The sequence below is a fragment of the Charadrius vociferus genome, unplaced genomic scaffold (assembly GCF_000708025.1).
Source record: "Charadrius vociferus isolate BGI_N301 unplaced genomic scaffold, ASM70802v2 scaffold174, whole genome shotgun sequence".
Lineage (NCBI taxonomy): Eukaryota > Metazoa > Chordata > Aves > Charadriiformes > Charadriidae > Charadrius > Charadrius vociferus.
This window is the reverse complement of record NW_009648441.1, coordinates 1,679,777-1,699,095: the sequence shown is the minus strand read 5'-3', so window position 1 is coordinate 1,699,095 and position 19,319 is coordinate 1,679,777. Positions and strand designations below refer to the sequence as shown.

At 37.0% G+C, this 19,319-nt stretch overlaps 1 protein-coding gene across 1 annotated transcript in view; it reads right to left on the bottom strand.

Annotated features, from left to right (window-relative positions):
- Positions 1 to 6,835: 6,835 nt before the first annotated feature.
- TMEM245 (transmembrane protein 245) overlaps positions 6,836 to 19,319 on the bottom strand; it is a 71,759-nt gene continuing 59,275 nt past the window's right edge. Inside the window, exons 15-18 of the mRNA XM_009885452.1 lie at positions 13,102 to 13,202; positions 11,113 to 11,287; positions 8,114 to 8,308; positions 6,836 to 7,118 (exon numbers count right to left, since the gene is read on the bottom strand). Of these exons, the coding sequence (XP_009883754.1) occupies positions 7,073 to 7,118; positions 8,114 to 8,308; positions 11,113 to 11,287; positions 13,102 to 13,202 (517 nt within the window). The 3' untranslated portion in view covers positions 6,836 to 7,072. The remainder of the gene's footprint in view (positions 7,119 to 8,113; positions 8,309 to 11,112; positions 11,288 to 13,101; positions 13,203 to 19,319) is intronic.

Genomic DNA, 19,319 nt, shown 5'->3' with positions numbered 1-19,319 from the left:
CATGGAAAAAATGAAGGAAAAAAAGAAAAGTACATCTTCTCTCAGTGAAATGAAGTTATGTACAGGGGCTGCAGATCCACTGCCATTTGTACTTTGTCTCCAGCAAACCTGTTATTTCATCAGACTAACTGCTGCCTTTGTGGCTCATTCCAAAGATACCATCACTCAAGTCAAACTGTTTTCTTTACATTAACAGCATTTTATTTCAAAATATATTAACCATTCTGTGCTTACAAAGGACTGCAGTGTGAATACAATATTAAGTTAAAAGCTTCTTAAACCTGCTACAAAAAATGTTTTATTAGGAAGAGGACTGGTGCATACAATCAAAATTATTTAAATACCTCTGCAGTCTGCACGAGTACTTCTTAACCTTAACTCACACACTTTGTTCTGCCACAGATGGACACAGGGGTTATATTTTCAATATTATACATGCAAAACCAGGTACTTTAGCAAAACCAATAATGGTAACATTAGTTTTGAACATAGTTCCATTCTGAAGATGTATCACATGTACAGTTAACAGACATCGACAAAAGAAGTTATTGCTCCGAAGCCCCACAGGTTCTGGGTAGGAATGCACATTTTAGAACAACCCACGCACTGTAACGCAAAAGATCTACTGTTAGGTTTGAGTAGGGTCTAGCCAGGCTCAGGACCCGATGTCAAAAGTTTCTTTGGATTTCGTTTGGTGAAATTTACCAAAGGGAAAAAGAAAAAAAAAAAAACCTTCCCTAGTCTTCCAACCAGAACATCAAACACTAGTTAAGAGACAGATATATATATAGGTAAACACCTAACTATTAGTATAAAAAGTTGGTTTCCAACCATCACTGAAGCATAGAAAATTTGTTTTTAAAGGTAACACTCTGAACAAATTGGACGCTTGCAGAATATACCAGTGACAACACTGGAAACTGAAAACATTGGTCTACATAGCCACTAAGTTACAAACAACACAAAAATATTTTTTACTGATACTTCTTGAAAAAGTATCAATTTTGGGCTGAGACTGGCAGAAAGGAGGCAAAAAAAAAAAAATCGAGATTTTGTTTTTCCAACCTTATGGCCTTGATGTCAGTTCTTATGCTTAATGAACTTTTGGTCTGTGGCTACTTTTTGGTGATACCTCTTACCATAACACCAGTACCATGAAAAGTGACTTTAGGTCCTCATTGGATACAACAGTCAAGTGGCAAAAAGTGAGGCTAGGAAAAGAAATCAACATTTTTGCTTTAAGACCATTATGCTGAAAATTCTTCATATATATACATGGATGCTAGAGCACTCACTCTGCCTTTATTAGCTTGCAAACGCATCCTGCTGCAAGCATACGTGCCCGGCTTCTAACTCAAACCCAGCTTTGGTATTGCTACATAGTGCTATATTCAAAGAATAATCTCTAATTCAGTGCAACGTGAATTATGTTTGTCCCAACCTATCCAGCTGCAGATGAAGGATGCATTTACTTGCCAATTAGCAATTCCTTCCTGAATTGGACATACCATTTCAGTACGGACATTCAAAGCACACCCTTCAGGTGCTAGAATCGATCCCAGAAGAGGACGAAGCAATACGCTCATGTACTAAACCAGATTCAAAACAAGGTAGTGGATGAGGTGTGGAAGAGGTTAAGAGACGAGGGAACTGAAGATGTATTTCATGACCTATTAATTTTGGCAGCTCTTTAGTGGATGTGTGCAAATACTTCCAGGAACAGTAATCTCTTAGCAATGGATTACTAGATGGAAGAACAGCTTTTCCCAATTTTATATCAACTACAACAAAACAGTTCTAGTCACCCTACCAGTATTTGCTTGGCTCTTCCCTGACGTTTACCAAGTAATCATTAATTCTAGAAAATGTTGCTTGTTTTCACTATATACAGGCACTCTTTTGTTCTCAGATATCTTTTAGAAAAAGACATAGGACAAAATTTCAGTTAGTGTCAACAGGACAAACACTGCTCTTATTTATATAATGCTGCATATATACATTTACAAACCCAATGCAGAATCCCTGAATATGCTCATCACTTCTGGCATTGTTCCTGGTTTCAAAATACCAAGTTCATTTTCCACATTGCGTATGTTTTTTCTAAATTTCAAATTTTAGCACTTAAAAGCAATTTTGGAGAATTTTACCATAAAGCATTAAGGTATTTTCCTAAAAGTGACAGATAAATAGTATCAGGTTAAAGATCAAACCTCCCTAACATTTGTTGAGAGTTTTACGCAATTCTAGTCTTGTAGAAAAAAGAAGGGAATTCCCAAAGTATGCTTCACCAAAAAGCATAAGAAACAGAAAGAAGAAACCCTAGGAAATACAAGCCAAGACAGTTTATAAAGATGACGCATCCGTGGATTTAAGAGATGCTAGCTGTTACTCAAAGATTATTTAATTGGGAAACCAATTTTGTCTTGTAAAATTGCAAACTTCAAAGCAAACAACTGCATCTCTAAAAGAATGGTACCGCCATTATTAAATATAATGAATACAACCTCCAATCCCAGCAGCTTTCAGCACCTTCTGAAGGAAGTTCTAGTTGTTTCCAGAAGCAGTATCCAAGAAGCTGGCACTATCTGCAGTGACAAACTTAAGCCAATATGAGATGAACTCAATGTTTGAATAGAGGCAATTGTGGGAGCACCTTCTACCGCTGATGCAAAGCCACAGAGTCTCAGTAGAACAATGGTACTTTCCCATCCTTAGCGTATCAGGTCTGTAGGAAAGGCAGCACTTTTTGCAGTGTTCTGTCACCAGTACTAGGGATTAGCAGCATAGCAATTCTGCTGCTGGTTTTACTGGGGAACAATTTCATTCAGTTTTGTCTTTTCAGGCTTTCTGAAGAACAACGTTTAACATGGCAGCCATACACCTATTTCAGAAGTTACGCCGATACCCACAATATATGATACTGGAGACAGCATTCAATTTTCCTAGGCAATGCTTTTTTCTTATTTTATTAAACAGATCATGGACTTCCTAATCAAATAATCATTGACAAAATACACACATCTTCCTCCCCAAAGTCTTGAAGAGAAGCCACATAGTCCTTGAAATCAGACAAGCCTAATGTCGTGGTTTGTACCCTAGATCAGCAGCAAATACAAACCATTGTGCCTGGAAATATCTGACTTGTTAGATACATGAGTATCAAATGAATTTCTGAAAAGTGTATATTGTCTATATGACTATAATCTTAAATTTTTTTTTTTTTTTAAAGCAGTCTTTCAAATTAAGACACTACTGCTCTCAACTGGTGATGGTGCATCTATGCTGAGAGTCACCACATTGCAGAAAGGCTGGCAAAATCAATGCGTGCCAGATTCTTGCCCACTGCAGCTTGTTGCTTCACGTATTCAATTAAACGAGTATTTACAGTGACCTGAAGTTAACATGCTGGGCTGTAAACGGCACACATTCACTGCTGCTAGCTCTGCTGCAGCACAGTACCATTCAGCTAAGGTACAGGAAGGGGTGGAAGGGGTAACTTAGACTCAGTGCAAGAAACAGTGACCACTAGCCCTTTGGCACTACACTTACTTGCAACAAGCCCGATTTGCTAGAGGACAATGATTAAAAAAAAAAAAAAAAAAAAGCACAGTCATATTTTACAATACCATGAGACCACATTATCTTGGTTTACTACAAGCATTCCCTTCTGAATTCTAAATTGTTTTTCTTCAAACTGAATACTAAATGCACTAAATACAAGTAAAAACCTGCTCCTGGAATGACTGTTTACAGTAAAGCTAAAGACCATCAACTTCTTGCCCATAAGCATTACGAAAAAGATGGTCTCTCCACAGAAAACTGTAGTTTAATGCCAATACAGAAAAGGGTGTGTGAGGAGTTTTGCCCCCCTTTTTTTTTTTTCCTGAAACACACAGGCCATTTAAAAGCTTATCCCACAGAGCTGCTGCTTGCTTTTGCAGATGAGGCAAAATAATCAGGAACTGGTATGTTAAAACGACCAGAAGTCAAAATGACCATTATTTTCACATTAATGTGAGATTGATCTAAACTAAACTGTTCTTAAAAAGGCTGAGTCTTTTCAGAAAAGAATATGGATTGTTAAATATGCTAGGACAAGGTTTTTTTCCTATTTCTACTGGTAATTAAACACTAAAGACAAACCCTAAATAATCAAGGTATGCTTTTTCATAAGGTGGTGTTTTGGCCTTTTTCTTTAACATGGCAAAATTCAGCAAATATTTCATATTCTAAGAAGGTATTACTGAAGGTTTTGTTTCTTTTTCTTTTCCTTTTGGCAGTACACCATTACTGAACCATACAATTCGTTCCTCAGTCAGGCATGGCACAGAGCATGAGCTCCTTAAGCTACATTTACTGAGAAAGACTGTACTACTGCAGGTTCTTCATGGCAAGTCTTAGCTGAATTTGAAACAGGAAGCATCAATATGAAGCCTCATTTACAATCAGGGCCAACTAAAAACACTACATCAGATATGAATTCTCTACACAAAATGATTTCTCTTCACATTGGGAAAGGAACTTTTCAAAATAACAACGTATCTTCTCAGCTGATTTTACTGATTTGCCATAATTGAAGACAACTGTGCCTGAAATACCATTTTAATCTTCACAGCAGAGACCTTTCTTTGATCTAAGGAGGTCAGGTGAAGAGGGAGGGAGAAGAGGAAAAATTAAAAACAAAGAAACGAATACTTTATAATGACTCTTAAAATGACTACGTTGAGTACCACAGGAACCTGAAAGATTGTCTCAGAAATAACTGGGATAGCGAGTTTGGACAATACAGTGTCTTGATCGGTGAGTAAAGAGGAGCAATGGAAAAACAGAAATACATTAAAGATGCACATTTCTTGCTAGCAATCTTCTTTAAATGCTATAATGAGAACACAACATTTCAGTGCAAATTTCTGAACTAAAAAAGTAATATAACAAAGAACTTTCTCAAGTATCACGGCAGTCTCATTCAAGCTGGTTAGAATGTTGTGGGAATGGGACAGCCTTAGGTTCTTTGTCATCCTCCACACCAGTCAGCAACAATTATGAAAATGTGTTTCACTGAAGATCTTACGTGATCCACAAAACCAAGGAAATTAAAACACAGCACAGTTAGTCAATTCCAGCAACACATTCTTCCTATTCAGATAGCTGGAACTGATGTATAGGTCTTTCAGAATTTAAAATATTAAATGGGATGTTTCCGTATTTCAGTGAACTTGAGTCAAACCACTAAATTAAGCCTGAGTCTGTCATCCAAACACATACCTGCAAGTTTGCAAGTGCAAAACCAGCATGCTTGAAACCCCACATTTAAGCATTAAATTTCATCAGTAAAATTGCAGCAGCTAATTTTGAGAATGTGAGGAGTAGGCTATTTGTGTCTTAATAGGCAGCCTGTTTATTGCAAACCTGTACCAGGACTTGCTTGCTTAGGAAGTACCAGAATACTTTCCAATCACTTTCTATGGCAATGTAGTTTCAGAAATAATGTAAAAATACATGCAGTCTCGTGAAAATAGGAGCCTTCCAAATCTATCAGCACTTCTGCAACTTGACTAAAACAAACATCCAAGTTACCGAGAGCTGTTTGTACACAAATCTTAGATATCCTTATCCCTAGATAAGAACAGATTGTTCTTCCAACAGTTGCATTACTGTCAACAATAAATGCGAAGTATGCCTGCATTTTGTATAACTCATTATCAAACTCTGAAATAAATCCAAGAGAAGTTACTAGAAACTGAAAGGTGGTTCTTTGGTTAAGCATGTGCATCTGCTACCTTGTACCTAGGGCCTCAATGTATTTGTGGAAAAGCTGTTCAAGTATGAAACTTCTACCAAAAAACCCACTTCCTATTTATAAAAAGGATCCACTTACAAAGATCCATTGTGTCAAAATATTCCAACAATCAATACAAAAGACCAAAACTGCAATTTAGGCAAAAAACTATGTATGGAATAAAAGCACGAGAGTAGTTTGGTGCTGTGACCTAGGCAACACACCATTTCAGGAATTTAAGAACTCTATTATGAAGATACATCTTATCTTACTAAGATATAAGGTATATCTTGTATATTATTTGGCCAAAGGATTACAGGGGGATGAAAAACAAACTGAACTAAAACAAAATCCACGCTCTCTGCCCTTCCTCTCTGGAAATAAACTTAAATTTGTTTGAAAAGTTAATTGAACTCAGCGACAGCACTTGAAAACCAACAATCCCCATTCAACTTCTTCCTATTACTGGAAGTAGGCATGGCAATCATACATTACCTCTGCCTGAAAACACTTGAGGCCTTCGATTAAAATTAGTTCACAAGATGACTCCACTGGGATGACGGGTAAACAGCAAAATACTATCAGATTTCACTGCAAATGATGGCAAGATTTAAGCTATGTAACCGTCCTCCCGTTTCAATATGAGGAAACCCCACATTTAACAATTTGCACATCTACTAATTTCAGGAAGATACTAGAAATACCAGTCTCCAACAACTTTAAATTTCAGTGTGTATAAGAGGATAATATTTAAGTGTTATAATAAGTTACAGATGACAGTTAAAGCCTCTAAAGAAATACTTTGTGGAGCAGCAAACAACTGTATTCTACAATGAGTGGTTTACACCTTTTCTGCCACCAAATTAACTGAGAATAAATATTTTGGAATTAGCTTTCTTTAAAGCTACTACAATTTAATAACACAAATAACCCAATAAATAACAGCTAAGTTTGTAATTTCAGCAGGTAAAATAATGACTCCAGTGGATACACCTGTCCTTTTAACCATTCTTTTTATGAAGACAGAAGGTCTTCAAGGTCTTCAACAAGGCAGTTGAACCGTGTGTTAGTGTGTAAAGCCACGGGAAGTAGACATTCTCTCTCGATAGAGGCAAAGTGCACAATAATGTAAGGCCAGCAGATGTTTGAGAAGTGTTCTCTCCTAAAACGCAAGCTATGCTTCCCTGTGAGCTGCCCCCAGGCACAGCTGGCAAAGGACAGGAGGCCACGGCTGTTGTGAACTCAAGACAGAAGACAGCGATTCTCTAATGCTGACTACGTGCAGCACCTTCATCACTCTGCAGCCATTTTTATCTCCTCAGGACTCTCTCTAGATGACCTGGAGGGCAGGGAGGGAAAAAAAAAAACAAACAGTAAGACTCAAATCTCTTGAGTGATTAGAAACATCTATTTTCCTGCAAATGAAACAGTAAACAAACACACATGCAAATTTTTGTGTGTACTGTGGGAAGCTCTAGCTAAGGCGTATATGGAAAGTCTTGGAACGTAACTTCTACAAGTCAGAGACTACAGACAGGTCCAATTAGTGGTTTTTCTCCTAAGTACCCACATGAAAGATGACAGCATTATTCATGTGAATGAAGCAAAGGATTATTTCTAACAAGCATGGAATTCTCTTTAAGATATATGTATAATGAGCTAACCTATGTAATTGAAAAAGACAGTAGAGACATTAACATGGCTACTGTCATTAATAACTTCACAATATGATTTCCAACTCTAATTAAGTATTCAATTAAGAGTTTATTCATCCCATTCCTTAACTGTACAGTTTAAAGATACATTTCTATATTCCAGGTTCAGTAACTTCAATAAACAGATTAATCAAGACCATACTTTTAATGGAATAATGGCATATAATGTTGTCCCATTTTTTAAATTCAAGTATGTTTATTTTTATTTTGCAGTATTGTACAGTAACATATAAAAATGTGGTATTTGCAGGCAGGCCTCTTATTAAAGGCAATGAACACTGACTATTTGATTTCCATGAATAATAGTTTTACACAGAAAAATCATCTCCAGCACAACAGCAACATATAAATTATAGGATACAAAGGTATCAGTGAATTTTCTAGAAGAGCCTTCTGCAAGAAGCTGAGAGACATTAAACAAACATTTCAAGTTTGTAAGTTCCAGTAATTTTTATTTCTAGACTATAGGATAGCCGAATCCTCTCCAAATACTTCAATATACGTGTAGGTGTGTATGAACACTCATACAAAACTCATGTACACATTCTCTATACCTATATGTACATATACTGATCCATGCAAAAACATAATGCATACATGTAAGACATTTGTAACTTACCGGTAAATCTGTAACGGCCATGCTGCTTGTGATGGAGTGGGCACGGAATTTGTTGGACTCACCAACATGGCACTATATATGTTGGAAGCAACCACAAGTATACAAAGTAGAATTGGTCCTATGATGGCTCCTTCCAGTCCCAGGTAATATGCTCCACCAGCTACCGCGAGACCTGTCAGGTAAGGATGACCACCTCTGGAATTATGGCACAAGCAAAATAAAATTAAATTAAGAACAACAAACAGTGCTACTATCAATTATGAAATGTGAAATAATCATACAGTTTTATTAAGCTTAGAAAATTACATAGGTAGCTATAGATCCCCATATTTACACTATAGGCTGCTGTTTGAATGACTGCACAAATATTCCAAGCTGTATTCTGCACTATATTTGCACAACAGATCAAACAATGTTTTACAGCATATAACGCTGGTAATATCCACAATAGAGTAGCTATTTTATAGACATCTGCTGAAGAATGTCTGATGGAGTCTCCGGCAAAATATTTCTATTTTGAAAATGGAAAGATGTTTGATTATAAAGAATGTTTATGCTTTATTGTCAAGAATGGTTAAATTTTAAGACAACTAGCAACATGTACTATAAGCGCCCCTGAGCAAAGATGTTAACTTACACGACGATGGCAACCTGCACTGCATCTTTCAAAGAATAATTAGCACGTATTCTTTAAATAAAGTCATGTCTTCTCATTTTGTTACAAAACAACTTCTCAGACTGTTTGTTATCATTAGCTTTTAATGTTTTCAGATGAAAAATAAAACCAGATTTTTATGAACATATTAATATTTCCTGGAAAGTTGGGGCCAATGGAGCTTTTGATAAGAGCTATTATGGCAGCAGATAAGCCACTGCATTTTTCTTTTCCATGTTTCTGTTTAGATGCACAACACAAATCCTATCAACAGCATTTACACAAAACCTGCTCATCATGCTTAATCTTTATTCTAGCTAAAATAATGATGGTAATACAGAATTATATGAGAAAAGCTACAGTTGAAACTTTGCACCTTTAGAAGTTGTTCTAAATTCTGAGTGTAATGGAGTGAAAATACCAGCTAGTCAGTTTAGAGGTCCAGCAGTTTCTGCCAGGTTTCTACCATGGTCCTGACTTCTACTCAACTCCCACATTGGCAGTCTTTGCCTTCATCAGAACTGTGTGTGGAATGAGACCATGCAACGAGACTTATTACATCATACACACTTCAATCATGTCTTACCTAGATCAAATTAAACCTACTGGTAGAGCCAGATTGTTTTTTGAGGGGACTGACTTAACCTTAAAGTTTTATGTTTCTCCAATAGTAGACACGATTCATTTCTATACCTTTAAAAACTTAAAATTTTTTTCCAGCATTTGCATCAGTTTAAGCGATCTTCTGGCTAGTTTGCTAAATTAAACAACAGATCACCTGATGAAATAGGACTACAATATAAATTTAATGCATTTGGAAAACCCTGCATAACCTAATTATAGCTATTTCAAATAGATTTAATCTAATCTGCAAGACAGCATGATGATCACTGTTCTATTTAATGGGAAGAATATAATTTTGCTCCACCATCAGAAAAATCTATTCCTGCCACATATATTTTCTGGACAGTAAACAGAGCCTGCATCCCCTACAGTCAAAAAATGTATTCAAATAAGCAGAACTATCGGCTGGTTAAATAGCTACTAGCCTTAAATTTATCCATGACTTATTGTTGGAAACAAATTGTAATTTGATTATACTTCACCTGTTATCTTTAATTCATGCAAAATAACTAGTGCAACAGTCTATGAAAATTATTATTAATATTGTGCATAGTATCATTAGGTTCTCTCTGCTCAGTGTAATTATATTTGGTGACCAAAATTATTAATTTCTAACTTAACACAGAACTGAAATACTAAATATCCTTATTCTACATTAACTCCACTATAATAAAAATCCGTGCAAATGAGGAACTAGTACCAGCGTGTAACTAAGTCTGGACCATGAAGTTCTCAATTCAAACAGCTTACTAGGATTGCTTTTGATGATCAAGACTGAAGCAGTGACTAGAGGGGTACAACTTTGTATCTATCTTGTATGCGTTTGCGAATGTGTCTTGCACATATTAAACTTGACAGTTCGTATCTTTGCCATGTCTGTTAAACACTGCTGCTTTATCTTCTAATCTGAATTGCATACAGGGATCCACTAGATATGGCAGCAGCAGAGAACACCAGTGGACATTTCAGTTGCACTCCAGGTACAACTGCAGACATTGACTTTGTCTCCATAGTCTGGAGTTTGTTTCTCTGTGTACAAACTCAAAGCTGAAACCAGGAGGCTTTTCTAGTCAATAGAGACAGCCAAACACCTAGCAAGATTTTTCAAGAAATCTCTGCCTACCTCCCACAACCAGAAAATAGCACTGGCTACCGTCTCAGTAGGAGCCTATCTCCAGTTTCGCAATTTCATCTGTCTCAAAGCATTTAAAGATCATTCCATAATCAATAGATTTTTACACTAAGCTATGGTGACACAACACAAGGGCTGGCTTCAAAAAAATCTTCAAAATTCTCACAAACCATTCTGAAAAATTGAAGTATTTTTTTCAGGTCTTTAACTAGTTCATGGATCTCGTTTGTTCTGCAGCATCGTCTGGCATTAGTAATGTAAAGGAAAATGCTACACGTCTTTAGCCAATGATTAGATAAATAGCGAAGGTATTCTTAGAATTACTTTAAGAACCAAAACAGTTGATTTTGCTGACTTTGAGAAAGAATTCAAGACCTCTGAAGTGACAAAGTTCACAGAAAAGAAGCCTGGGAAAGTAAAGGCACTTAGGCCAGTAGGACTTCTTACTATCAGGTGGTACCACTATACCTATTCCTATGCTTGAAGATACTGTTCTGCACGCTTCAGAAAATTAAGTTTAATTAAAGGCATCGATGATCGTTAAGTATTTTTACAATATTAACTTTAAAAAGTCTTCAATGTACTTACCCCGATATATCTGAATAAATTGCTGTGTCTACAAAATAGGTTGGCAAGAGGTGAAAAACCAAGAGCAAAATGGCTTTGCATCCCTGTCCCTGCACAAGCCACAAATCTAGGACTGCAGGGATGGCTGCCCAGTACGTCCCCAGAAACGGCACTGCTCCAAGGATTGCTGCTAATGCTAGAGCACACAGAAGCAGAGGTGAGAAAAAGACCAGAGAAACATATTTCACAAATATATCTACAGTTAAATTCCGACACTTTTGCCACACCGGTAGTCCCACTTCTATCAATTGTTGTAAATAAGACACTGAAGAAGTTCAGAAAAAAAAAAAAACAACAGTATTCCCCATACAGAAAGCTTCATCAACTATTACTCATAAGGAGTTACTTCCAAAAGAGGCACCAAGTCAGATAATTTTAAAGTTATACCAATCATGCACATTTCAAACTTTTACATAACTACAAATCAGCAGCTGCGTGCAAAAAGGGATACAAGCGTAAGTCTCATTGTAACTTACCAGATCTCCTGCAGTCAACCACAGTAATGTAGGTAGTACTGTGAGAAACCAGGCAATTCTAAAATCCATGACTTATATATTTCTGTATGCACACATGTGCACACAGGCACACAACTTTCTGATTATACAAATACCCATTGTAATCTAAAGTGATGCAGTACTCCTGTCATTCTAATTTAATGCAACAGAAATGAACATAATACAGAAAATAATTAATTTTTTTTCCTCTTTTTTGGTGTCATTAACCAGAAAGCAAAAACTTTTAAGATTTTGCATGCAGCTGAAAGAAAAAGAATGATTACCTTCTAAGTAGGTCTAATGACAATAAATGCCTTTAAGGTAGTTGCACTTTACAATACAGCCATTTCCTATTATAGTGGGTTTTGTTGCTTTATAGCTTCTCCTTCTGTTCGCTCATACAGGAAGGTACAATACTTTTTTTAATTACTATTATGATTATTATTTTTAGGGGAAGAGAGGCAAAAGAAGAACAGGGGAGAAGATTCTTCAGTGAAAACTGTTCAGCCATTTCCAAAGCTAAGATTAAAGGATAACAGAAACCCAGAGGCTGGTAATACAGTCAGGCAACAGTACAGAGAAAAAGCAGCACACCTCTATCGTGCATTTTCATGATACCACATCTTCCCGAATGTAGGCATCTTGAAAAACCAGCACTTGTAAACTATGGAAGAAACAAAAGCCAAGGCAGGCAGAATGAAGTTAAAACCTGGACTTGGACTGAAAGGAGAAAAAATACATCCATCAGACAGCAGAAGTAAAACAGCTGGCAGGGATGTGTTGTGAAAACATAAAAAGGCAAGGCTCAGAGGTAAGATAGCAATCTGGGACTTCTCTCCACCCTACCCATGGCGATCCTGAAACACCCCTGGAATAGTTTTCAGCAGTACTACAGCAGTACTACATACATTCACAGTTGGAACTAAGTATTTTGAAAGTAAGAGCTATGAAAAGCTGTACAGTCTTCATAGAATAATTTAAACAACCATAGATCTAATTAAACTTGGAAGAATCAATCAACAGTAAGAAGTTTTTTGGAACCACAATGCATATCACGGAAGTATTGAATTGTCATAGTATTTTCACAGTGGGGTTTGAACAATAAACAAGAAATAAAAATCAGGTTACATATTCAACAGGAAATAAAGAAAATTCTGAATAGCTAGCCACTCATTAAGTCCATATCATATATTGAGTTCATCAATAGACTCAGGTGTTAGGATAAAAAAGTAGCCAATTGTGTAATTAGAAAGTTTGTTAAGACATTTGCCCAAATCAGCCATATTAAGGTTGCCTATTCAACTCTAATTCTTATAGTTGCCAGCTTCTGATTTAATGTTCTCTAAAAATAACTTCCACTAATCTTACCAACAACACTTAATCCTACTTTTATCTTGTACAATAAATAATTATGTAGTATTATCTATAAATAGATTATAATTGTTCAAATTCTTACCAGATGGTATGAAGACTATGTTAATCCCAAATATAGTGTGAGTCAGCCAAGTGTAGAGTCCATAAAACCCAGCCATTTTGAGGGAAGCATCAAATACACCTCTAAAACAATCAAAGAAACTCTGTTAAATTTTATTAGCAATAGCATTCTGGGAACTATAAAGCTGTTTTGAAAAACTGCAAAGCCATTAGTGCCACAAATAACACAACTCAAAACTTAACACTGAACCCTTTATGCAGTTTTTCCGTATGAAAAGAATAAGCATCCATCACATCTGTCATTTAATGCATTTAGACACAAAAATCCCAGACTGTTCTTTACTGTACAAGGGGTTCCAGGCATAAACTCCTTGAGAGAAACTGCTCAAGCATCAGACCACATCCTCTATCAAAAATAACCTTTTACCTATGAAAAGCTGTACCATTCTATGTACCAACTACTTTTTCTTTGCCCTTTTCCACTTTTACCTGTTCATTCATTTTCTTTATCTGCTTACATTTCTATACCTGCTCATTCTCACCGGATTAAAACCACTGGTCTGTGATGTGAAATAGGCTGCTTAAACTCTTCCTCTCCTACATACTTACATGGCTTTCCGGATGAAAATAACAGCATCTCATATTCATTACTGGATCTTAGCCTCAGTATTTTATATTCCTAGCTTTTAGGTTGCTTACCATCTTACATTACTAAAAACCAAATAGAAAGTCTCGCAATGCAATTCAGTTCTGTTGAATATATGTCCAACATGCTGGCCACAAAACAAAGTTCTTTCTTAAGTGTGACCACAGCTTCCTGAGCCAGCAGGCACACAGCTAAGTGCTGTATCATTTTTACAGCACTAGCGCACTTACACACGCAGAGCATCTTATAACTGAATGAAAACCTGTGCCTTAGTAATACTATCACAAAAATTATACTGTAAAACTGGTATATCTCACCTGGTGTATCATGCCAGCTTTTCACCCTTACTTGAGAAAGGCATAAAGTTTCCTAAAACCACTATTTTAGCTTGGATCTAAGCTCTATCAGGGAACAAACTATCCCTGAATTCCTCTCCTCAGAGGAGTCTTAACAGTAACATCATTGCAGAACTGGTGGCACACACACCCTCTTAGAAAAGATAAATGCAAAGTTTGCTGATGTTAACTTCCCATTTTACGTTTCATGCTTTTAGTTAGACTGCTTGTGTCTCTGGAGTTTCAGGAACTCTGGCAGGAGGGCAGAGAGGACAGGAAGACATGCAACATGAATCATGGAGCCAGACGATTAATGGAAAGGTTTTCATTGCACTTCGAAGAGGAACACAGTCTGTACAGAAAGTGGCCCCTTCTGGAACTAAAGCCTCTAAGCGCAGTTTCTTCCCTCTGTTGATTCGATAAAGCCTTCCAGAAAAGAAACCTCCTCTACTATTGAACTATCAGGTAGAATCTTCTCTTCTGAACTACGAGCAAGAATTGCAAGACTCCCAAGTTTTTGCTTCTTTGGGCACTATACTCATTATTATTTCTATGGGCAGTTTGTATATTTTTGCCGTCCTTTCCCACCAAAGGCACACATAGATTCCCAAATGACTGCTGAATCAAAGTTATCTTATTTAAAATTCACTCACTGGAAGTTATGAGTGCATAATAAACCTCAAACATCAACGCTGTTGTTCAAAATGTGAGATTACTTTAACAGATTAACTAGGAACAGCTGTTGTCTGCCATTTTCCCCCAAGAAGAGGGAAAGGGAAAATATGGGGGGAAAAAACAAAACAAAACACAGCTTTAAAGAATGACCTGAAAAAACAAATCAAGCCTTTGACAGACAAACATTGTATGGTGGATGAAGAAGGGGAAGGAATATTTACAAATATGTGGCAGCCTCAGTGAAAACTGCCTGAGTACTTCACCGTTTAGATAACCTTCTATAATATTAAAGTGGGAAATCACAGACCAAAATATATAGAATCTACAGATTTTGAAGAGTGAAATACTCACCTGTGTTTTCGTTATAAGAAATGTAAACTTCTGATGTAAAAAAAATTTGGCAAGGAGGAGAGAAGACCGCAAAACCAAAAGCCATAGCAAGAATGCTAAATATGAGTTTGCATTAAAATCTCAGTACGTTTTCGTACTTCAGCTACTCAAAAGTCTTAATTTTCTGCATTTTCTGTGACATTTAATTCATGACTGCTTTTTCTGAGGATACCAAAGGAACGTAAGATTTTTTGTAACAAGAACCTGTTTATTAATTGAAATTGATTCTGTCAACCATCAGTTATAAACATAATAAGGGGTGAAAAAAAAAAATCAATCTATAAATACCACTTTAATCCAAACGTGCAAGTTATCTGTGGTTAGATTTTGAGAATTTAGAACATGAACAATTACAACAGGGTCTTTGGCAATGGAGGCCTCCAGGCAGCTGGAAAGATGAAGTGCTATCTGTACTGCAATGATCACGAGAGTGCAACAAGAACACCCCAGCACTTCTCCCTTCTCCTGGTTGCACTAAAGATACATTTGTTCCCACTAAACCCTTATGCTTTTGTCAAACCAACTTCCTCAGCCTTGTTGGTCTCTTCAGTCTTAGACCTGTCCCACAGAAATCTTTGTGCTATAAAGAAGTTATCTCACAATTTCTGAAACTCTTCATTGGTGACACAAAGTCTTCAACATTTTTTTTTTTTTTTAAATACAATTAGTCAGGTCCTTCCAAAACAAAACCAAAAAGAAAAAGCCACAACATATCCAGAACAATTTGTTAGAAGGAAGCGTTAAATCTAAATATTTAATAGCATCTATGAGAGCCCAGATTTCAACATGCTATAAATAAGTCTTTGAGTAAACCACCTTCTTATCAATCAAATAGAAACTGTGGCACACGTACATCTCAGTTGTCAAAAATATTTTAAAACTGTCCTTGAAGTATTAAAGTTAACAAGGTGTCACGGTTTAAACCCAGCCAGCAACAAGGTGACACGGTTTAAACCAACCCAGCCTCTCCTTCACCTCTCTGCGTCTGCCTCAACTAGTCTGAAAACAGCAAAGGGGATCCTACTTTGTGGCAAGCATGGCCCAGGAGAACTCAGGTTGGACTAGATGATCTCCAGAGGTCCCTTCCAACCCTACCCATTCTGTGATTCTGTGATTCTAAAGTCTCTGAAGACTCAAGTTTGTTACCTCTGTCAGAGAAACTAAGAATCATCTTATATGATCTCTAGAAATTTACATCCATTTAACTTCCTGGTTAAGGCAGCTGAAAAAATAACGCTGAAAACACTAACCAGAATCTACATCAACAGTATGCTTCAGCTGCTCTGCATCTGTGACACCAGATCTTAAAGATGATGTGGTATGCTAGTGCAAACGCTAAATGAATTTATTACCATCTGTAAAATGCAGGCCTTCCTGGTGAAATTATGACAGTAAATAATTTTATCTCTTAATATGTTATAGGCATACATACAGCTTCCTTTTATATACAAGAGTAATTGTATGTTTCCGAAATCAGAAAATCCAATTGCTGCTCATGTCTGACTTTGGCACTGTATCTGGATGAACCACTTTACCTGCAAGAGCTGTCATCTGCAAATGTGTAATTTATGAGCACTTCATGGCAATTTGTTATAAGGCATACTTAGACATACATATTCCATTTTACTGAGCTTTGAATCACACAGAATCACAGAATTTTCAGAGTTGGCAGGGACTTCTAGAGATCATCTAGTCCAACTCCCCTGCTAAGGCAGGATTGCCTAGAGCACATTACTCAGGACTGCATCCAGGTGGGTCTTGAAAATCTCCAGAGAAGGGGACTCCACAACCTCCCTGGGCAGCCTGTGCCAGTGCTCTGTCACCCTAACCATAAAGAAGTTTTCTCTTGTACTTGAATGGAACTTCCAACTTGTGCCCGTTGCCCCTCGTCCTGTCACTGGGAACCACCGAGAAGAGTCTGGCTCCATCCTCCTTCAACCCACCCTTTAGATATTTGTAAGTAGTAATAAGGTCTCCCCTCAGCCTTCTTTTCTCCAGGCTAAAGGGTCCCAGCTCTCTCAGCCTTTCTTCATAAGGGAGATCCTCCAATTTTACATGCATGAAAAGCATGTAAAATTAAAAAAATAAAAAAAAAAAAAATCAGAGCACATGGGTCATACATCACATTATTCAGATTTAAAATGAAGAAACTTCTGCCAAATTGTCAAATGTTTCTACATAGCTGGCCTAACCTTTTTTTTTTTTTTTAACATTCCTTCTACTTCACTGAAAAGCTAGGGAATTTGCTTGTAGATTTCAGAAGAGAAAGTGCTAACTTTTCATTTTCTGGGGTTTTTGTGTTTTAGTGGATTTTTTTTTTTCTTTTTCTTTTGCTGATAGCCATACAAGGTCTACAGCTTCCCCTTTGCTTCTACTGAAGTTTACGTTAAATGTATGTCTGCCTGAATTCAGGTTCACTTCACAGAGCCTGCAGGTAAGGTCTGTTCACCAGTACCAACACAGTGAAATTTCAAAAATTTCAACCCAACACTGCAACAACCCCAGTTGAAAGGAAAGAGGCAGAAAAGTGAAGACTCCTGTACAAGGATTGTACTGTGTCTCTGTTGCAAAAGCTTCCTGTATACAGAGCTGACAAACTCAAAATGATGCTTTAAGAAACTCCAACTATGCAATTTGAGAATACAACTGCTACATCTTAAAAGTAGAGGGTTCAAGGTATAAAAGCAAATGCAATGCATTCCAAACTTCACAGCACAGTTTCACCATTTATTTCAAATCAGGTTAACTTAGAACTGCCACAAGAAAAGAGCCCTCCCATTCCCCTGCTCTCAGGCATTCATTTCCACCCCAGACCACCCTTCCTCTGCCTACCTGCCCACACAGTCTCTTATGTCCCATGACGGGTTTTACAATTAATTCAGCTAATAATTATTTTTTTCTGGGTTAGTTTTAACTAACTAGCTCAGATCTCTACTCCCCATCCAACTGATAGAACAGTGCCATAAATAACTGTGTTCACATCAGGAAAGAAGCCAGCACACTCGCAACTGGAGGGCAGGAACTCTTCTTTGCACAATAGTGGTGTCTTATCCCAGCTGAAACCAACAGCCGCTGTCACCATAACTTCAAAACCAAATAACTCATATTCTTCCTTCAGACACCACCAAGATCTGTTGCAAAAGACAAGCTACCAGTGACAATCAACGGACAGCTATTGTCTCAAAAAAGACCGAAGTATTCTACAATGATCCCCCAAATTTCAAGTGATCGCTGGGAGAACATTGAAGAACAAATTGATGCAAAGAAGTCCTTTTGCAAAATAACTCCTAAGGTGTTCTTTGACTCTCTTTAAGGGTTCTGTTCTTTTAGGAATAAAAAAAGACCCTTATTATTTTTCATTTTCAAATTACACATGAAAATAAGCAGAGAGTGCTAAGACATACTCCAGCTATGGATATAGCAGAAGTGGCAGTAAGTGTTTTTTGACGGAGTAAAAACATCTCAGGAGCAATGTAAATATGCAGATGATTTTCAGAGATGACTCCATGACAAGATTTCAACAGTTTCGCTGTTCAAATTAATTTCTCCTTAGGAATGGTACAACTGAACAAAGAGAGGTAACAGCTCTGCCATATGAATGCTAGTAATGACACTAGTGAGATAAAGCGATACAGCCTTGAGCAAAGCACAGGTCCTCGAGACGGTGTAACTGATGCAAATATTACACCTGTCAAGGCAGAAGAGGGCTCCAGTGACTGTATCAAAACTTCAGACTTTTAAACAGTAGGACGTAGTCCGAAGGACACAGCAGTGAACAGGCTTTCTTCTCTAACAGAGAAACATCTACATTCTCTGAAAAAGAACAATTAACGTGTAGTCCAACTTGAAAGAAATTCTACATCTGATTATTTCTTTGTAATCCTTTGAATATTTTTGAATGACTATTTGGGCCTGGTCATATATACTACATTAACTTAAAATGATTCTTCTGAGAAGCACATTTGAAAGAGTTATTTCTGAATCAACTATTTCAAACACTTCCAGATTTTTATCCTGCACAGACCATAATGCTTACTAAGTGCAACACCGAACTATTCTTAAAATGGATCTTGGAAAGTCACATAAAAAGCCAAACTAGTTCAGACCAAAGGTCTGTCTAGCCAGTATCCCATCTCCTGTTGAGGCCAGAAGCAGACCCTAAGGGAACAAAAGATACAGGACAAACACATTTAA